The sequence below is a fragment of the Sphaeramia orbicularis genome, chromosome 7 (assembly GCF_902148855.1).
Source record: "Sphaeramia orbicularis chromosome 7, fSphaOr1.1, whole genome shotgun sequence".
NCBI classification, from domain to species: Eukaryota; Metazoa; Chordata; class Actinopteri; order Kurtiformes; family Apogonidae; genus Sphaeramia; species Sphaeramia orbicularis.
Genome location: NC_043963.1, coordinates 48,876,697 through 48,897,145, shown reverse-complemented (window position 1 = coordinate 48,897,145; position 20,449 = coordinate 48,876,697). Strand labels below are relative to the sequence as shown.

Here is a 20,449-nt window from a genome sequence, read left to right as displayed (position 1 = left end):
CTGAAACTATATTATCACTGTTCACTTCTCTGCTCTTCAGATGCGTTGTGATAATTAGGTTTAATGATCAATCTGTGACAACTCTAAGCACTATATCACATGATGGTTTACTTTGGACAACAACCAAGACTATTAAGAGATAATCATGTGAAGTGTTTGCCTTTGAGTATAAAATGAAAATCAGATAAAGCAGCCAACAAATGCAACACAAGTAAGAGATGTAAATGTAAGACAAGAATATCAAAGGTTACCTTCAAAAGAAAGGTCAGAAATAATCATTGTTCATCATAGCCTTATGAAGTGATTCACAGGATTCATAGGATACTAATTTAGCACCTTAAATTCAAGCAGGTTTTTTGACACCACAACCTACAAAGTGAAGCAGAGATGCAGCAGAGAAACAACAGAGACTGAGATATTTAAGCTTTAGTCTTTAATTCAGGTCAAGTTCCATAAGAGATTAGTTACTAAATTTCCCATAGTGCAACTAGGTAGGGTATTTTCCTTTCTTTTTTGATTGCCTTAAACACAGGCTTTTCACTTCATACATAAATGTATAGTTTACCAGCTCCAACTACAGTAACCGTGATGACGATGGTGTTCTTCAGCAGAGAAGAGCACTTTTTTTCTCCATCTGTTCATTGTTTGTGAGATAATGGACTTGGTTACATCAGTTACAGTTGCCATTATGAGGTTAAACTGTGGAATGAAGTAAGTATTTGAAAAAGTTGAAGAAAAAGAACAGCAGAGGCAAGACGTCTAAGCAAAAAAAAAAAAAAAATTATTCAGGTTCTTGATTAGTCACTGCATATGTTTAGTGGGTTTGCAGACACAGATATGAGGTCATAATCAGTGGGATTTGGCCAAGAAGTGATATTTTCCCATAGACATTGTGATGTTTAAGAGCCATGCTGAAACAGTATTTAGGGTTTTCTGTGTGTAAAATCAGCTGAGTGCACTTTTAACCATGTCTTCTGCTGCCAGATTACTCTGATGGGTACACCCATCCTCAGAGAGGAGAACGCCCTGCGCTCCAGCAGCGTGGCCATGTTCCAGAACCATCCATGCACCCAGGAGCCCTGCCACAACGGCGGGCGCTGCCTCCCCCAGCTCGACAGCTATGAGTGTGTTTGCCTCAGTGGCTTCTCAGGGGGACACTGTCAGAACAGTGAGTATCTCTGGTCATCTCTTGGCTCTGTCCGTGTGTCCTTGCATCCATGATTTTGTGCATGTATGCCAGTGATAACATTGCATTGCCTTTGTCCATCTGTCCACTATACAACTTTTGCCTTAAATAACAGCAATGTGTAGTTTTGTTCTGTTTAAGTATTACACCTTTTTAAGATTCTTTAAAAAGTGCCAAATGGATTACTATGTTTAGTTTGTATTTAAGCTAAAGCCCAAATTCTGTACTGTTGCTGGCATGATATCACATCTCAGAGCTGCAGCTCTTGAATATTTTTGTAATCAATTCATCTATCACTTATTTTCTTTGGTTCCATTAAACGATTTGAATAGATATTGAACAGATATTTGAATAGGCAAAAAAAAATTTAAAAATGTGAAATAAACATGTTTGAAAATGACCATCAACTTGTCCTTTATCCCAGAACCAGGTAAAACAACAACCACAGAGTATAAAAGTAAAAGGATATATAAAAAATATCTATATAGAAACAGCAATAATAACAGTATAAATTTATATATAAAAATATAGATATAAACAACAACAAACAAGTCAAATGACATCTATAAACAATATGTGCACTGCAGTCTTCAACACATTTGGATCCAACTTACTAACAACTTAAGATGGAACTAACATACAACTGACAAAAATAATGACAAATATTTTTAATGTATGTGTTAAACCCTAAAAGTTTAAAGGAGTAAGTGATGGTTCCAAAGAAGAAAAGTGAACGTATAGACATGTTCTGCCCCTTTGTTCTCGTCTTTTCTGAGTTATGCTCCATGTTGTTTGTGTTGATCCTGGCATCATGTGTGTCACAATACTGTAAACGTCTGTGTGAAGCACAAGAGAGGAACCAATTTTTAGCATCAGTGAAATTAAGGAAAACTACTAGCTATACACATCTTTGCATCTGTAGTACACATGACAGGACCCGTTATTTTATTTCCTTACCCAGTATTATTTGGATTTCATCTAAAATCACTCATGGCAGAATTTTGGTTCCTTTCAAAACCAATGTGACTGCAGCTGAAATCAGCAGTGCTTTTATGTAATGCAGCTTGTTCTGTTCTTGTCTTAATAGAAAGTGCACCATCCTTCATGTGTTTCAGACATTTCTTTCTTTCTTTCTTTCTTTCTTTATTTATTTCTCACTGAGGGTACTGTACATATTAGACATGTGATGTCTCTTTTATGTCAGTGCCATAATGTATTGATTTCAAACTAAAGCGGCAGTTACGAAAATGATGAAATGTGTCAATAGAATATTCATGAAGTGTTCTTTTCAAGAGTTGCATGTCTCTTTCATCATCTCCATGTCATTCTGCCAGACATAGACTCTCTCTGGCCTCCATCTCTCTTCCACATGCAGTCACTGCCTTCTCCATTAACCTTGTTGCGTGGCTGGCCGTTGCTTTCATGTTAATTAAAACTACACACCCGCGCCACCCCTGCCCCATTTGCTCACCCAGCCATCGCCTTTAGCTCTGATAACTGATGCCTCTTTTATTGATTAGTGTGATCTCATCCTCTTCTCCACAGCTATCTATGAGAAGTCTGCTGGAGAGACTGAGGCAATTGCCTTTGACGGGCGGACCTTCATCGAGTATCACAACGCTGTTACGAAAAGGTAAGTGAGAGGACAGAAGGAACATCCTGTTCTGTTCTACGGTGTCTCCACTGTAATACTGTAGCTATTAGCCAATGAAGCCCTCCATCTATCCATCTCATCCTTTGGTAAGCCATGATGACAGTGTTGATGAAATCATCAGAGCTGAGGCTTCAGGGTGAACGAGGCGCTTGGCTAATAGCTCATCCCATCCTTTTTGTGGCAGCCCCACTCCACTTGTGACAGGATTTTGCTAATTAGCGAGATGGTTAACAATCATCGAGTTGCCCTGAGCACACTGAGTTCACTCTGAGCTCACATAGACACCAACTGTGAACAAAAAAATTCAGAGTAACCTGTAAAAATACAGCCCTATAAGTAAAAGTTCTGCATTCACAACCTACGTAAAAAATGTAGGCATGTTAGTATTGTTTACAAAATGTTGTTTTAAGTATGAAAAGTCTTTATGTTTCGGTGTTTTGCCTTTTTTCGCAAATAGAGTCAGGTGAATTAAAAAACTGGATGTTGACATACGCTACAACAAGCGATGTAGAAGAAGAAACATGTCGCGGTATGTGTGGACACACCAGGAAACCCAAGCATTTTTTTAAATTTAGTACGAGACAGAGGGGTAATATATAATAATAATGAATGTATCTGTAAATCAACACCATATTTACGTTCGTCGCCATGTTAATGGAATGACTTCTCATGTCATCTTGCGATAATAAATAAATCATCGCATTTGTGATTTAATGGAAAAAATGACATTGTACACTTCTGTTTTTTCGACATTTAGTAAATATCAGTAAAGTTTTGCACAGATGTCCAATGGAAAAGCGACTAGTGACTTTATAAAGTGTTGGTAGTTTAATATCAAGTAATGCATTATATTCTATGAGATAATCAAATGTCCCTGACCTGCGAGAATCATGTGCAGTATCTAAAAGGTCAACTTTTCGACAGCTCAGGAAAACAGGCTTGGGACAATGTTGTTTTTAGGAAATCCAAGAGGGTTTTTAACCTTTTAATGTTCATTCTTTTCACAGAAACCTGAGCCTGAATGAAAGAAAAATCAATACTTCTGTTAACAGCTTGTTGACATCTGAAATGTGAACCAGAGTATACACTGTTGTTTTGTTAAGACAACTGGCACCAAATAGGCTGGAAACCACTGATCTAATCTATTACAGCGTGGTGTATTTTAACCTTTTCACATCTACTCTTTGACCCTAAGATGAGGGTCAGGATTATGGGCTCATTAATTGAGGGTTAGGGTCACAGACTTGGGTGGCCAAAACCCAAGTATTAGATTGATTTTATTAGCATCCTAAACAACTTATTAGTTAGTATACCTTAAACTAGAGTATTAGACAACATCTAGTTCAGGGCTAGGGATAGGGTTTAGCCTGTGGCCAAAATCCACATAAACTTCATCACTTCAGGCATGGCTTATAAGTAACCCTAGCCCTTCAATGGATTTCTAGAGACCAATGAATGTTAAGAGGTTTAAAGGATGACTTAGGTTAATCACAAACACATCAACGCAGAAAAGCAACTAAAACTATCATATGTAAATGTAGAGGAACAAAAAGTCCAATATGTAGGACTTTTTGTTCCTTGGATATGTAGTGGAATAGATATAGAAAGCTGCATAAAATTGAAGTACTCAAGTACTAGTACTTTAGTAAATCACTTTATTAAAAGTACCCGGGTACATTAACCAGATACCACTGCCAAGCATGCATACACACACATTAAACTTTCTCTCAAACTTTAAATGTGTGTATGATAATTCTTCTAAAAATGGCATCTGAAGACGTGCCACCTGCAATTTTGAGTAAAAGTGCTGATGAAGCATGTGTAGAATGTATTTCTGGCATGAGTGTAAAAGAAAAAAAAAACTCCAAAGGAATCCTGTCCCTTTAGGCAGCTGATGAGACACTTTTACTCCATCCATCTAGGTGGTTGGCAAGAGTGTGCCTCCAGGTTGGCATAAACAAAAATGTTTATGTGATGAACCTGAAAAGATATCAAGCATATGGCTCAATATCTACGTCTCACAGCTCTTCACACCAACACTCAGACGTGTGAAAACTGGGCCACAGCCTGCGGATCATTACACTTGTGTGGAGATCTGCACACACACACACACACACACACACACACAGGAAACAACTGGCTGGAGAAGTGTGTCAAACTGTGTGTCTCACTGTGTATGTTTGCTGTTTGCGTGTGATTTTCAACACTCCAAGTTGTGTGTCGTCCTCGTCCATCCTTGTCTATGTTGTGTCCTGTCTCATATCAATGTCCTTCACTGTGTTTCCTTTTCACTCAAGCCAACTGACCAATGAGATCCCAGAGTAAGTAGATTTTATAACCAGTTCCAGTCAGCTTCAGTCCAATCCCAACTAACACTTTTTGAAAACCAGCCATTGATGGTAGTTAACCCAGTCAAAGAGATTCAAGTACATTCAGTTTCCGTTCATAATTTGTTTGGTATCCACACAGAAATCATCCTAACCGTTAAAATCTGATTTTATACATTGAAGTTCCATATCCATAATTTCATTTGACAGATTTCATTATTTTCTAGTGTCATTAGATGCTTTGCAGTGCAAAGGGAAGCATGAATGTGTGCATGATAAGCATTGTGCTCAACCCCTAGAGGAAATGAATCACTGTCCCAAGAATGTGAGATATTTTATGCATGGTTGCAACTCGTTTATAAACAAAATGAACTGCGACGCACTTTACGCTGAATGGCATTGTCTGGTACTGTATATATGGGAAATGAATTACCCCCTTGAAGGATATAACAAATACCCCTTAACCCAGATTCAGGTGCCTGTAGAGTTTCTGCTTGGGGAAGCCCTCAGTCATGACTTAGTAAGGGTTTTATTCCTGCTCATTAGCTCGTTAAGTAACTTCTTTTTAAAATATCTCACAAAGCGGCAAAGCAGAATTCAGCTCAAATTAAGTTGACTGGATTCAGTGCAGGAGTTCCAGTCCATGCCAGGGCTTCTGTCATTTCGTTTTTGCCAGATCTCTAACTGTAATTGTGAATAATTGCAGAGTCGGCCGTATAGAGAGGCAGTGACATGTTAATCACAGATTTGTCTCCCTTTGTAGATTAGACCTCCAATTGAGATCTCTTTGCAGTGTGTAGCCATGAGCATCAATCTCACTTAGCAGGAGGACAGTGGTCCTTGGAGCCAGACTGTCAAAAGTTTAATGGATGTCACATTAACTAAGAGCCACAATGAGCGGAGAATCTAAGCAAACGAGAGCCGGCTGCCACACCAGCACACATCAATTCACCATGATTCGATTTTTTTTTTTTTTTTTTGTAAAGGAAATGAATATATTTCCCCAGAAGGTGTTATAGGTGGGGGCTAAGGCCAAAATGTCAAGCGTTCACCTTGGGTTAATGTTTCCGTTACTATTAATGGCACCATTTGTTCACCCCTCCTTCACCTCTCTGCCCAGATTTGAAAGCTCGAGTCATTTTGCTCAAGCCCCATTATTTCCAGTGACAAATCATATCTGGCCATGACTCTCCACTGATACGGTGCTTGACCCCATTTTTTGACAATTGCCTAATTTTTCTCACTCACCGCCTCCGTCTCAAGACAGAAGGTAATTGCCGCTGCACTGCGTTGTGCAGCAACATAAATATAAAGGAGTGGTGCAATAATTGGACCCTGACTTTAAGTAGCCTTTGTGCCAGTGTGGACATTGACTATGAATGTACTTAATCTTGATGCTCACATATTAAAAATGTGTGTTCCCTGGACATTTGGCTTCATTAGTCAGCCATCTTGATGACTGCCTTTTTAATGGTCATGGCTAAGATGCACACTCCCTATGATCACACAACAGTTGTTACCAACTGATGAGTTATAAACTAGATCTCTGTGAGTCACCCAGTAGGCTCACCACATCCTTATTCCTTCCTCCCCTTCCCTCCCTCCCTTCCTTCCTTCTTTCCTTCTTGCGCTTACACTGCATGCCGTTGACTCTTTCCCCCTGATCCCCTAAGTCCTGAATCTCTGGAGAATCCATCTGACCAGAGGTGAGTCTCTCTCTCAAGCTTTTTAGCTTTTGTTTCTGCGCCTCTTGCTTCCCCTCACCATCATCACCATCCCCTCCAGGCAACCTCCCATCTGACCTCACACAGGGCCAAATCTCTCTCCACAGAGACAACATTGTTTCCATTATTGAGACAAGAGTTGCCAAAACGCATCCCAAATAGCCTCCGCATGTGCCTCAATTAATTCTGAGGAGGTTCTGAACGTAACAGACCAGAGCTGCAGCAGTAGCCATCCTCCCTTGTTGTTTCTTGTTATTCTAATCACTACTGCCACCCAGAGCTGAAGAGGAGGACAGCATGTTGTGAAGCCAGCTGAGAATTTGAATACACATAAGACGAAGATAAAATCCCTCCATTTCAAAAAAAAAACAAAAGAGCAGAAATCTATGAAGTCAGTAGTGTTTTTGTGATTTAGAACACTGTGCACTGCCGTTGTTTTATTCATGATATATTCAGCACTTTTAATAACCTTGACCTTATCACTGACAAGCTGCTCCGATGGAGATTTATTGGTCCCTGTAAGCTCTTTGAAGGTTTGCCAGGAGTGGGTTCACTGAGCTGTATTTGTGTTTCTCTCTCTCTCTCTCTCTCTCTCTGGAGAGGAAAAAAATATGATGCTCTTAAATCATACTTTTTTTTTGTTCCTGTTTACCTCAGCAGATTCAGTTAATCAAGGGGGTCGAAGTTTCCAACTCAAGCATGTTTGTGAAAGAGAAAATCAGATTTGATTCTGGATTTGTTCCCCCCATTGTGCTGAGATGAACCAGCATTATTGCTGGCCTGAGCTGTCAGAATCGCCTTCCCTTAGGCCAGCAGTTAATAAAGTTACATTTCATTTCATTGATCCTGAACTTTCTGCTCTTTTTATTTCGCTCATTAAAGGCACAATTTGTAACATTTCTGCTCTAAAAAATTACCCAAAATTATCAACAGAGTATATAGAAGTATCAGTACTGGCATTACACCAAGTATGTGTGTTGTGTAAGTGTATGGCATTTCAGATATCTCCAGTAGTTAGCATGCTAACCAAGTATTCTTGGTCTCCCACACAAAAATATATACAGAAGCATTTGGTTTCTTTTTGAGGCAATGTATCTGCACTAACATTCCAAATATTGTTGAAACATTGGTAAAGACTAAGCAAATGAAACCATATCACCATCCTCAAACCTGCTAGACTCCTTTAACCGTCAAAGACCCAACAGCCACTGACAACCAAAACCATCTACTGATCTAAACATGTTCTTCTGAATCAGCACTACACCTACCAATATGTTGAAAATTGAGGTAAAATACAGTTTGTCATCTTTTCATAGTCATCAGATATGACCCATTTGGGTGTTCAGAGGCTTTTTAGTGAACATGGAATCATCTTCTACAACATTGATTCACCAGTTAAACCAATTTTTTTACATTCAGTTAATTATCCCTGTTATTGATAACCCTCAACTTTAATCTGAGCTTTTATGAACATTTACGTAATCAGCAAATTAAATAGAGGAGAATACCTTATTTTCACTGAAAAAAATGCAAAATACAGAGGATAATATAATAATAAATGGTGATAAGTCACGTAAAGGTTAAAGACAAAAAACGTCATTTGGAAACTGCCACAGAAGTAGCGTTGGGTCTTTATGGGTCCAAGAAACAGTAAATTAACATGGATATGGAACATGGAAGTTCAACTGTTACCTCTGGATCCACACTGGGAGTTCACACAATAACAAAATGCAGTTTGAGGCAACAGTAGAGCAGGAACCCCTGCACTTAGCAAAGTGAAATAGCTTTTTTTGTCAAGGTAGCCTGGTGGCTTTGAAGGTCCCTGTCAGAGGGGGGCTTTCCTTAGTGACCAACTTCAGCAGTTCGACAGTAGACAACAACACTACCCCCTCTGTTTATAGTAGGACTTAATATTTTAAGCTTAAACTTACAAATTCTACCTTTAATATGTGGAAAAAACTAACTTGTCCTCCCCACTATCCCCTTGTCCCCTCCCGTTCCCTGTGTCCTGGTTTTACTCCCATGAGCCTCTGTGTTTTGCTATGTATTGCTGTTGTCTTTTTGTGTCTGTCTCGTCGAATGTTTGTCTTCTGTGCCACTGGATTCACTTTGTTTGTTCTTAAATTTGGTTTCAATCCAAATGTGTCATTGGTGCTTTGTTGTATGTGTCGTCACCTTGTCGTCTTTGTCTTTGTCAAAACATCCTTTGGAAAATGTGGAAACAGATCCATTTGGCATGAGTGCTGATGATGATGCACAAACACACATTCTAACACAATACGAATGAATACAATAGATGTCTTCTAATTGTGAAACCTTCATTACTTTATTTTGAGTTTGCTTTTAGTCATTTTAGTCTTCTGTAAGTTTTTGTTAACTGTAATAACCCAGGGTCACACAGGCAAACTGTAGGTGTGAGTCTTTGGATGTCTGCCCTTATCTCAGACAAAATTGGGGCCCGTAGGTGTCTTTTCATTCATGCACAAAGGCACATTGCAGAGTATGTGTTTTAATGTGCAACAGTGACGGTACCCCTGTGATTCTTAAGGGTAGGTGGAAGTCGCTTAGACTCCACATCCAAATCACCCCCTCAGCTGTAGCAGTCAAGAGACTGGAGATCAAACAGCTGCCTAAACACAACACACACACACACACGCACACACAGGCATAAAAACACAGGAAGCGCCGCACAGCGATGCAGTTCACGATCAGTAGGATGGAGGAAAGCTAATAGCAAAACAGCCCCCTGCTTCTCCTGATCTCAGCTGCATCTCAGCTCCTGATTCTCCTAAAATGACTATAATTCTGTCAGGATGAGACTGTAGAGCTCAGCTGCAAAGGCTTTTGGTTATTTGTAAGCAAACACAACCATATGCCATAGTTGAATCATTAGCACTGCAGGCAAAAGATGGTTCCTTCACATATGCAGCTACATATGACACAACATTCAACCAAGCTGTATCAGCTATCCCAAGGATTAAAACTTGGTTTAGTGGACGAGACCTAAAGCTAACTACCCATTTTTCTGTTCTGCCAGTGAGAAGGCTCTGCTGGTGAACAAGTTTGAGCTGAGCATCCGGACAGAGGCGACTCATGGCCTGGTGCTGTGGAGCGGGAAGGGCGTGGAGCGCTCAGACTACATTGCTCTGGCCATCGTGGATGGACATGTCCAGATGATGTACGACCTGGGCTCCAAACCCGTGGTGCTGCGCTCCTCAGTGCGAGTCGACACCAACCGCTGGATACGCATCAAGGCCAGCAGGTAAGATGGGCCAGATCAAGGAGAGAAAGCTGTTACTGTTAGACCAGGATTAGACTTAATCCATATTACATTTTTGTGGCTGCAAAGTGTGTAAGCTCTCGCATTATTCTGCTGCTACACAGTGAGCCCTCGTACCGAGATGGCTCTGATTAGTTTCACATTAGCTGTATTTTCATGCCTGGTCATGCATGACTATGATGCATGGCACATCGGATTGCTTAGATGCACTGACAAACAATAGAAAAGAACAACAACTGAACGATCTCTGTATATTCTGGCACCTTATAGGAAGATGGGATGGAGTATGATATAAATATACACCGTAAACTTTGTGCCACATTCAAATCCTTTAGTACAATAAAGACCTCGACACTGACATGTTATGTTATAATTCTACATTACAAGTACATGTTCTAGATGAAAAAATTCTACTTAAGTAAAAGCACAGAAGTATTAACGTTGAATCATAGTAAAAGTGCTGATATATGATGATATCTATTATTATTGTTATTATTATTGTTGTTATTATTATTATTATTATTATTATTATTATTAACAGTGAGTTATCAGCGTTGTTGAAGAACTTTATATCCATTTTATATTAATTTGATTGTTTTATAAATAGCATCTCCAGGTAAATCATATATCAGTCATATATAAATGGAGGAGGAAAGAAGACAAATAAATGGTCTCATACACAAGTTTGTTTTGAGTTTGAGGACTTATCTTTCATTTTTTAGAAGCACATAGGTGGATTTGAGCATTTATTGAAATCAAATCATGTGTGAAGTTAAGAGGGGAAAGTCACTGTTTGGTGGAGCTGTTATCAACTCAGAGCCATGTGAAATATGAGTGAGCTACAGTATTTGTAAGATATCACACGCAAAAAATGGTCTCACACTGAAGACATGTGAGGCCATATTGCACATACTGAACTTCTGGTTTATTTGTTGACCATGTGGCTGAAACACATCTTAAACCTGCATTTGGTTACCTGGCAGATGTTGTACCCATGGTGTGAAATGTACATATGAAAAGTAAGTAAAGACATCAGAACAATGTAGTGGAGTAAAATCTGCATTATTTGACTGAGATGGTACAGGACATAAGTATAAAGTGGCATAAAATAGAAATACTTGAGTAAAGCTGGTAGCTCAAATTGTACTTAAAGTAAATACAATACATGAACCTTCCACCGCTGTCTGACTGAGGTCATATACTTATTGCCAGACTTATAAAACTGATTAAGTAAAGATATGTCTTGTAAAACACTAAGTACAGAGCAAAATCAGACATAAGTTTGGGTGAGGTTTAAGAAGTGCTTTATCATTACTATTGAAAATATAAAAACAAGGTCTTCAGTGATGTCACATAAATGGATCCCCTCATTAGAGACAAATTCCCTGCCTGAAAATTGAAAATGACCCATGTCTGATCTGAGCCTTATCGCCACTGAACATTTTCATTCAGCACAGCTGCAAGTACAAGTATGGTGGATAATTAGATCATTTTCATCGTGTAATGCAAGAATAATCGATGGTAGAAAAGCCACTCCATCTATTTCATGGATATGGACAAATCTCATCGCAGCCTGGAAGACCACATAAAGATGACATAATTGACGTAGGTGCAAATTGCAGAATGTGGATCTCAGACTTACATGGCTGCCTGTGTTGGAGAGTTGCTCTTAATGATGCTCTTTCTGTTGGAGACCCACTTTAGAGGGTTCAAATTAGCCCAGGCGTCACAATTCTAAAGCTAATGATTAGTGCAGAAAATGAATGGAGCTGTAACGCCATGTGTTAGCTGGTAGACAGGCACATTTAGTACGCTGCTTGGCAAAGGCAGTGATGTGAATGCTTAGAGCGCTGGCAGTGGAGCAGCAGCGTCTTGATGTTTCAGATTAAATGAAACTGCGATTTAAAGCTATTCAGGGTGACAGGCGTGCATCTGAATGGCTTCCAACTGCACCTTTTCCCACGTTTCCACAGAGCACTGCGAGATGGCTCCCTACAGGTTGGCAATGAAGCACCGGTAACAGGGTCATCACCTTTGGCAGCGACACAACTGGACACAGACGGAGCGCTCTGGTTGGGTAGGTGCCCACACACTTAACATAAAACGTCTGTGAAACATGAAAATGTGCCATACTTGAAGTCACAAAGATGTTGTATTTGTAATCAGGGCTGGATATCGTTCAAGAAGTTTACGATACCAACACCTCGGCTTTGATACTGGTTGCTAAATATTTTTTTTTATTGACAATATTAGCACAAACAGAATACATTACACTTTACACAATAACAATTTAGATTTTTCCAGCTTTTCTGCATTTGATGTTGTCTGTTTTGTCTGCAGTGTTGCCAACTACTCAGTAAGGAAAATATCTATTGCCTGTACTTAAAGTCACTAGAAGTTATTAAATGACTTCATCAACTAATTTACATAATTATAAATGTGCATGTACTTGTAATGAACAATGTAGGAGAGAGGAATAACATTGTGAGTTAGTTACGTTAGTTAGTTGTTAAGCTATAACTGGCTACAGTGGTGGGAATTCAACAATACCTGTAATCAGGAAAGGGCTCTAGCATTATTGTGTTGTGTTCATTGAGGTTTATCTTTATAGGACTTTCCAGCTTTATCCATCAGTTTAAAATACTTTCAGAAATGTGCTACATTACTACATCTTTACAGTGTGACACATACACTGTCACTTCTAATGGTATACTTCACAACTTTAGAAAATTAAAGTACAACATCTCCATTTTTTCATACCCATACCTTCTTTTTGCAGCTATCTCCTCTGAGTCCAAATTCAAAGACTAAATATATACAGATAGGTGAACCTGGCGTTGTTTCATGTTGTTGTTGAAAAAGTGATGCAACTTTTCCTAGCTTTGGTGTTGAGACAAAGATTAGAGTAGCTGAGCCACATCCAGGTCACATCTGACAGAATCTGATCAACAACAATCAGTTGTTACAGATGTCAGTCTCAGATTGGACCCTTTGTCTGAAAACACCTGTGACACAGGCTGACACTGTGCCATAGACTTTTTCAGACTACAGCCTGAAAGCACAGACAAGGAGTAGAATTACACCTAAAAACAATAGTCCCCTGTGCATTGCATTGCAAGCACATGGGGAATTACGGAATGGAATTTTTGCACTTAAGTTCCAAAAAAACTAAAGCACTGCAGCTTTAACTGTTTTTTCAGATCTGTCTGTTACTAATGAAATTATGTTATTAAATTACATTTACAAAGGGGTTGCACTTAAGGAAATCTGATTACCATAAACAAATTTACCAGGTACCATTATGTGTTATCTCTAATAGTTTGTTTCAAGTCTTAGAAATGTCTCTTTTTATGTTTTGGTTTCCTGGCAAGAACAACAAAAAACTTTTTACCATTAAATCAGTCTACAGTAGTTATGCATGTGTGCATTGGTGGACAATATGCTATACATAGGCATAGTGCTTTATGTTGTGAATAACAACTCTGTCCAAACTTTCTTTTTAACCTTAAATGTGTTGTGTACCTGGGTAATTATGGTATTTACATAGTGACTGTTGTATATGGGTGACACTGGACATTAAAGCTTCAGTATGCAGTATTTCGTGACATCGCTAAGCTTGAATATTAATAAAACTTTCTATTCTTTCAGCATATTGTAATTCAAGGGCAAACAACAGAAGACAAACTTCAATATCTCCTCTTGGTTCTGTTTTTAAGCTTTAGAAAAGTAGCTGTGTCTTTTGGAGACTTTGGTTGATCACAGGGAAGGGCGGCCTACAGGAAAATGACGTCGATTTTCACATTCTGGCCTTTTTTTTTTTTTTTTTACACTTCATCCTACTCTAGCTTTTATTTTGCAATCCTAGCTAGTTCTATTGAAGTGTATTTAAAGTGATTCTTTAGTCTGCCATCATTAAGGAGTTTGTATGAGTTTTTTTGTGCCAGTGATGATATAAATGACGATGTTAAACCAGCTCAGATCATCTCGCCACAATAACTCCTCTCCTGGAGGCTGCAGACGTCAGGCACAGATTACACAGATGCTTTGCCAGAGAAACAGTGCCAAATACAACATTAGACATCTCTTACTATTAAACTGTGGTGGAACACATTAGACCGTGGCATTAGGTAATTAATGGGAACCGGTGGGTTTGTTCAAGGTAACATTAGAAAACCAATACCCAGCATTATTTGATCTCAGTGTACAGGCAGAATTGCTTCTTGGTTATCAAATCTGGTATAAGGATATTTTGATACTTGATGGTATCTAAGCAATTCAGCCAGTGCCACAAAAGTTTGGTACCTAGCCCTGTTTGTAATTCTGCAGGACTTTTTCAGCCACTGGTAGAACGCTGCCAAAAAAATGAGCAATGAACTCATTGGCTTTGCAGAGGATAAGCAAAGGCCCTGGCAGGGAAAAAAGATTGCATTTTGGTTAAAAAAAATGTCCAAGCCTATTCAGGTATTATGTTGTGAAATGAAAGGCTATCTGACTAACTCCAATGTAGTCTGCTCTCCAGAATAGAAAATGACCAAAGTCTGCCCGTTATCTACCTTGAGTTCAATTTGGTCTGAACTTGGCTCAGAGGAGTCCTTTATGAAAGACCACATACACAGAACAGGTGGGTTGAACATTCGACGGGGGAATAGCATCGAAGAAAGGCAGCAAAATAAAGTCAGACTGTTCTTTAGAATGCATGGTGCGAGGCACAAAAAAGAGGCGAGTTTGAGGTGAGATGCAGCCTGAGTGACATTTAAGAAACGCATGTAGAGGTGCGCTCAAACACACCGGTACACAAACACCAACGCACACATACGAGGAGGCAGCACGGTGGAACAGGTGCTGAGCAAGGCCCTGCAGCAAGAATACATAATCCTCACACAGCCCTCCCATTGAGAGCCCTACTCCTGTTTAAATCCCCTTTTCACTGTTCATCATTAATTCATCTGTAACTCGCATGAAATTAGCCCTGTCGATCCCTGATTCGGAGGCGCACAATCCGATTAAACGGGGCAGGGACATGGGATGTAAAGAGCTTGACAGGGATATGAACTCTCAGCCCAGGAGATTAAAAAAGAGCAAACGGGAGGAGGAAGACGAGAGTACGAGAAGACTTGGAGTAATGTGAAAACATGAAAGAGAGTAGAGCTTCTTAAAGTGGAGATAACTCTGAAGGAGAAAGAGAGCAGAGATGGCAGCAGGTGGAAATATCAAAACCGAGGGTCAACCTCTCCACCACTCAGAAAACATCTAATGGAATCCAGAATAAAGACTTTTCAGGCTGATATATTGAAGAAGACACTAATGACCAAGTTGGGTGTGCTGGCTCAAAAAAAAGGAAAAGCACAAAACACCATCTAAAGGAGTCAGGCACACAGCCAGCAATTAGGTCATCACATGTTAAGGAAAAATAAGGATGAGTGCCAAAAAACACAAAGTTAGAGGAAAATGGAAAGTGTGGAAAGCTGAAAGGGTTTCTTTGAAGTCATAATTCTTGAGATTCTCCGGTAAAGTTTCACAATATCACTTGAAAGACTAAGTTCAGAAAGTTTTAATAAATGCACATTTTGCCAGATTTTAAAAGTTCAGTGTGTAAAGAAAGATTAGGAGGATCTAACTGGAGAGAAGGGATGCACTGGTCATAATTATGATGTCATTATTACATGATTACCTGAAAATGACCCTCGCCCATTTTTTTATGTTAAAATTAGCAGCTTTAACACAGTTTCTGCTGTAGATCAAAGTAGGCTTTATTCTGTATTATGGTATTCATCTCCTTTTGTGACTGAGTGGGGATCAGAGTTATCTCCTATTTTTCACTACTTTGCCACCTAAAAAAACAACAAATATCAATATCAGTTTAAGTGTAATTTATATAGAGAGTATTTTCATCACTGTACTTTGCCACTAGACAAACCTTTTGAATGGGAAACTGAGGCCCTGAAACAGTCTTCAAACCCAAACACCCTCAACAAAAACAGTAATTTTACCTCACAGAACCTCTGCCTTGTTCTATTAGTCTGTCAGTGTTATTGGAACTAAAATATTAGCAAAGATACAAACCAAACAACTGATAGATGATGAGGAAAGTGGGGGTTTTTTTCGAAGGAGTCTGGTGGCTGTGAAGAGATGACTGGTTTTGGACTGATTTTGTTCTTGAACACGTTTCATCTCTCATCCAACAGACGTCATCAGTTCTATTTCCCGTTGGGGAAAGCACACTAATAAACCTGTATGGGGAGTACTCTGTGTAGGTTGTTTTTCCCATATGTTAATGACCCACAGAGAAGCTGACACTTAGGTTCAACCCACAACTTCCTGTTTTAAATGTTTCTGAAACTTTAGAAATATTTAATTGCATTTTTAACTCACAAAATCACAATTTCTCTAAATATTAACCCCAAGATTGATGTTTCATCTCACTAGAGTCATAGAATTTGGTTTACAGCTCAAAAAAACATGTTTTTCACATATTCAGAAGCTTTTAAAGTGCAAGGACATTGAATGCCCTGATTCAAGTTAATGGATTCAAGATGCGATTGTAACTTAGCATTAGAAAACTGTCTCATAAGACAAATGGAAAGAGTGAAGATTTTTGTAGACATAGCCAACGGCTTTTCATTTTCCAACAGATTTTTTTGTCGAACTCTTATTTAAATCTCTAGAGATTATTGAATGCATGGTCTCATTTTCAGCCATGTCAAAACGACAGTGAAATAAATACACAGAAATGATAACAGACAACCAGTTAGAGAACATAGCAGAACTTAAGGTCACAACAGCAATGTGATCTGTTAACATCAACGATATTCTTATGAAAAAAAATTCGAAACCGACATCTCTATCTCCATTTTCAGGGACTGTTTCTTCCCTACACAGATGGTTTAATAGTCGCAGTAGACATGTACCGACACAGTACTGTTTGTCACCATCGCTGCTGTAAACATTAGTATTGCAAAGTCGTTTCATATAGAACACACAGAAAGAGATCATCCTGTTTTTCTTTGTTCTTTGGAGTAAACAGTAAATGAAAGATATGTGGAATGAAAAGCAACAACAGGCGCAATGGTATAACAGGTGAAGGAAAACACTGCAGCTAAACTCCAAGTGCCTGATGGACAGGTGATATGTGTGGAGCTCCATAGATGCAAACAAATTAAAAATAATGAGGTGGTTCTGTATTAATAATGTTACAGACTGTCATCACCCTAACACATCTTGAGTACTTTATGAAACATGTCAAATTAAAAGAAGCCTCTCTTTCCGTTGACTGTCTTAGGTTAGTTGTGTTGACAGGTGTATGTTCTGCCTCTTTTTCCCTTTTGATCTTGGCGGTTGGAGAAATGAAGTGTCATCCTGTCACGTCCATCAGCTGCTGTCATCAGAGGAAATATCAAAGGAAATAATGCAGCCCGATAAAACCAACCAGCAGCTCGAGTTCTAGGAAAGAATGAGTGTACCCAAGCATTGCAGATAAAGCCTTCTCAGAGCACTCACAACTGTAATTTGTCAGAAAAGCGTAAAACTATTCCTGGTGTTTGAACTTTAGATGTCCATTCCACTGATTTTTCGACTGGCAGATCAGTTAGTTTGTCGTGGGAAGTAGAGTTGTTCACTGTTTTCTGTTGAACTCACGGTGTGTGTGTGTTAAGTGTGTGAAAAGATTCCTGATTGTGTGTGGGATGCTATCTGGTTTGTGACTTGGAAACACATTTCTAACAGAGAGTTACCTTACTTTAATGAGTCCCATATTGTGGTGAAGTACGATATGGAGATAAAAGTAGCAACACATGCAAGTACAAAGTACCAAGTTTGGTATTTATTTGTTTTTTAGAGTCAGATGTGGGGCAAAGAGAGGTGTGAAACTTACAAAGCAAACACTGCCACAGATCGATACTGGAAACAGTTTGTTCTATGCATGTGCAATAATGGAGCTGCTTCGTGTCATCAGTATTTTTAAGTGATTTACAGGAATTTCTGTGTTTATAATAAATTACTCATAATTTTGGTTTTGACATATTATATTGAGTTTTCTTCCAAATTAATGTGGCTTTATGGATCTGATGATAAAGTCAGCTAATGTAAACTATCTACCAATCCATCAGCAACTGACCACAACACGCCAGTCCTGTCCAACAGATTGAAGAAATGAAGTGGCAGTTATTTTAAAAACTTAACAGATGTGGGATTTTGAGAAAACATTAGGCACCTAAACCCTCAACCTCCAACTCATAATATATATATATTTTTTAAATTCATTAATAAATAAAATTAAGTTTTTCTGTTTCCTCAGACCTCTGTCTTAGACACATCTTGTCTTTGACAACTTGTAAAACTAAGTAGCCTATAGCATCCTTTTATTAAAATTTAGAGCACAGTATTATAGGAATACTGGATTTGGGAAGTAGTTGCATTTAAATGCATAGTACGAATGAAGTTTCCAGTATAACTCTAGTAGTGACACTGAAGTTGTAAAGTTGTGCTTGATAACAATGACAACTTTGAATAGTGTATAAACATGCAAATTAGCCTGCATAGCAGGCTAGCTCACAGACCATAAAATGTATTGGCGATTAATGCTAACATTAGCTGATGAAGCCTAAGTTATGTGATCACAATAAACTTAACAAAACACCGTATAACAAAATACTTTGATAGCCTTACCAGTGTAACCAGTATAGCTGCCATTTTATTCAGTAAACAGAAGCTTAGATGGTAAATATCAAAAAATGTCTAAGGACTATATCTTCTCAGCTTTTTGACATGTTATTAATGATATGTTTACAGACAGCTTGTTGGTTAAACAGGAGTATATATTATATGTAGTGTTGAAAAATTCAAATTAGCTGAAATATAAAACTACCTTCATGTGCATAATGTGTATTTTTGCTTGGTTTGTTACTGCTATTGAAGCCAAGGAATCAGTATAAGTACACAACAGACATATGCAGAGCAGTAATTTACAAAAGAAATACCACCAGTACATTCATTACAGGGTGCAAATAAATATAGTCATCGATGCCAGAATGAAGAAGTCGTTATTTTTTGTCTGGGTGTCAGTGGTATTCTACGTTGATATTTGTTCATTGGCTTTTGTTTCGGTCCATGCTTTGTTGCTTCTTGTTCATTGTATGTCATTGTGCAAAGTGCTAACCCATGCGTCTGTTTGTCCTCAGGCGGTCTGGAGGAGCTGGCGGTGGCCCGTCGCCTGCCCAAGGCCTACAGCACCGGCTTCGTAGGCTGCATCAAGGACGTGGTCGTGGATGGCGTGGAGCTCCACCTGGTGGAGGACGCCTTGAACAGCCCCAAAATACTACACTGTTCCGCTGCCAAATAACCTGGCAAAGACAAAACATTGAGAGAATGGAGAAAATAAAAACACAAAAAACAGAAACCCTCCCACCCGCTCCCTCCATAGCGCCCAAGCCTCCTGCTGTAATTATTTTCTATTTTTGTATACTTCTCATTGCTTTTTATATGGAAAGAAAATGAATATGTTGTTTTAATTTTTGTTTTATATATTTTTGTTTTTTTTTCTCTGCACCTCCATTGACACATTTTTTCTTCCACTTTACCACCCCAGCTCTTTTCAAACAAAAAAAGCAGGTACCTCTATGAAATTTAAATATTTTATTCTTGTCAGTTTGGAAAAGAAAGCCTGCTTTCTCTTTTAGTTTTTGTTTTTGCTCATTACTTGAACATTGGTGGACCCTGCTGATAATCCCTGGTTACTGCCTTGTCTTGGTGCCATATCAACCGTCCACATTTTCCCCAATTCCCCCCCCCCCCCCCCCCCCCCCCCCCCCCCCCCCCCCCCCCCCCCCCAAAGCATGGCTCATGCCACTACATTTCCATGATTATACATTCCCCCTTGTGAAAGCTAGATGCAGACATTACACCGTCAAGAAACTCTGCTTTCAGCCTCTGTAGCCCAATATTTTCCTAATGGGACCTTTCAGATATCAGTCAAGCTGCAACGGTGAGAAAATATACAGTCGAAAGCACTCGATCAACCCCCATGTCACAGCGCCGACGACAAAAAAAAAAAAAAAGAAAAACTCTCCACTCAATCTGAATCCCATCAGAGCCTTTAGTTTTGAAATATGACTCACTAACACTGCGTCGCAACATGACCGAGAGGCTGCTGCGTTCCTCAATGACTCGCATATCATTAGTCATAAGTCAAGACATGAATAAATGTTATAAATATAGAGTATATACATAATACCTGAGACTGTGAATAATGTAAGATGGGTTCTTCTCATGTACTATTGTGCG

The 20,449-nt window shown here is 39.0% G+C and overlaps 1 protein-coding gene across 4 annotated transcripts in view; it reads left to right on the top strand.

Moving 5' to 3' along the window:
• agrn (agrin) overlaps positions 1 to 19,955 on the top strand; it is a 390,721-nt gene extending 370,766 nt beyond the window's left edge. For all 4 annotated transcript variants that reach the window (XM_030138396.1, XM_030138397.1, XM_030138399.1 and 1 more), the window contains 5 exons: positions 985 to 1,168; positions 2,732 to 2,819; positions 9,929 to 10,153; positions 12,145 to 12,248; positions 19,348 to 19,955. In XM_030138396.1, coding sequence (XP_029994256.1) covers positions 985 to 1,168; positions 2,732 to 2,819; positions 9,929 to 10,153; positions 12,145 to 12,248; positions 19,348 to 19,508 — 762 coding nt within the window. In that variant the 3' untranslated portion in view covers positions 19,509 to 19,955. The remainder of the gene's footprint in view (positions 1 to 984; positions 1,169 to 2,731; positions 2,820 to 9,928; positions 10,154 to 12,144; positions 12,249 to 19,347) is intronic.
• The last annotated feature ends 494 nt before the right edge of the window (positions 19,956 to 20,449 follow it).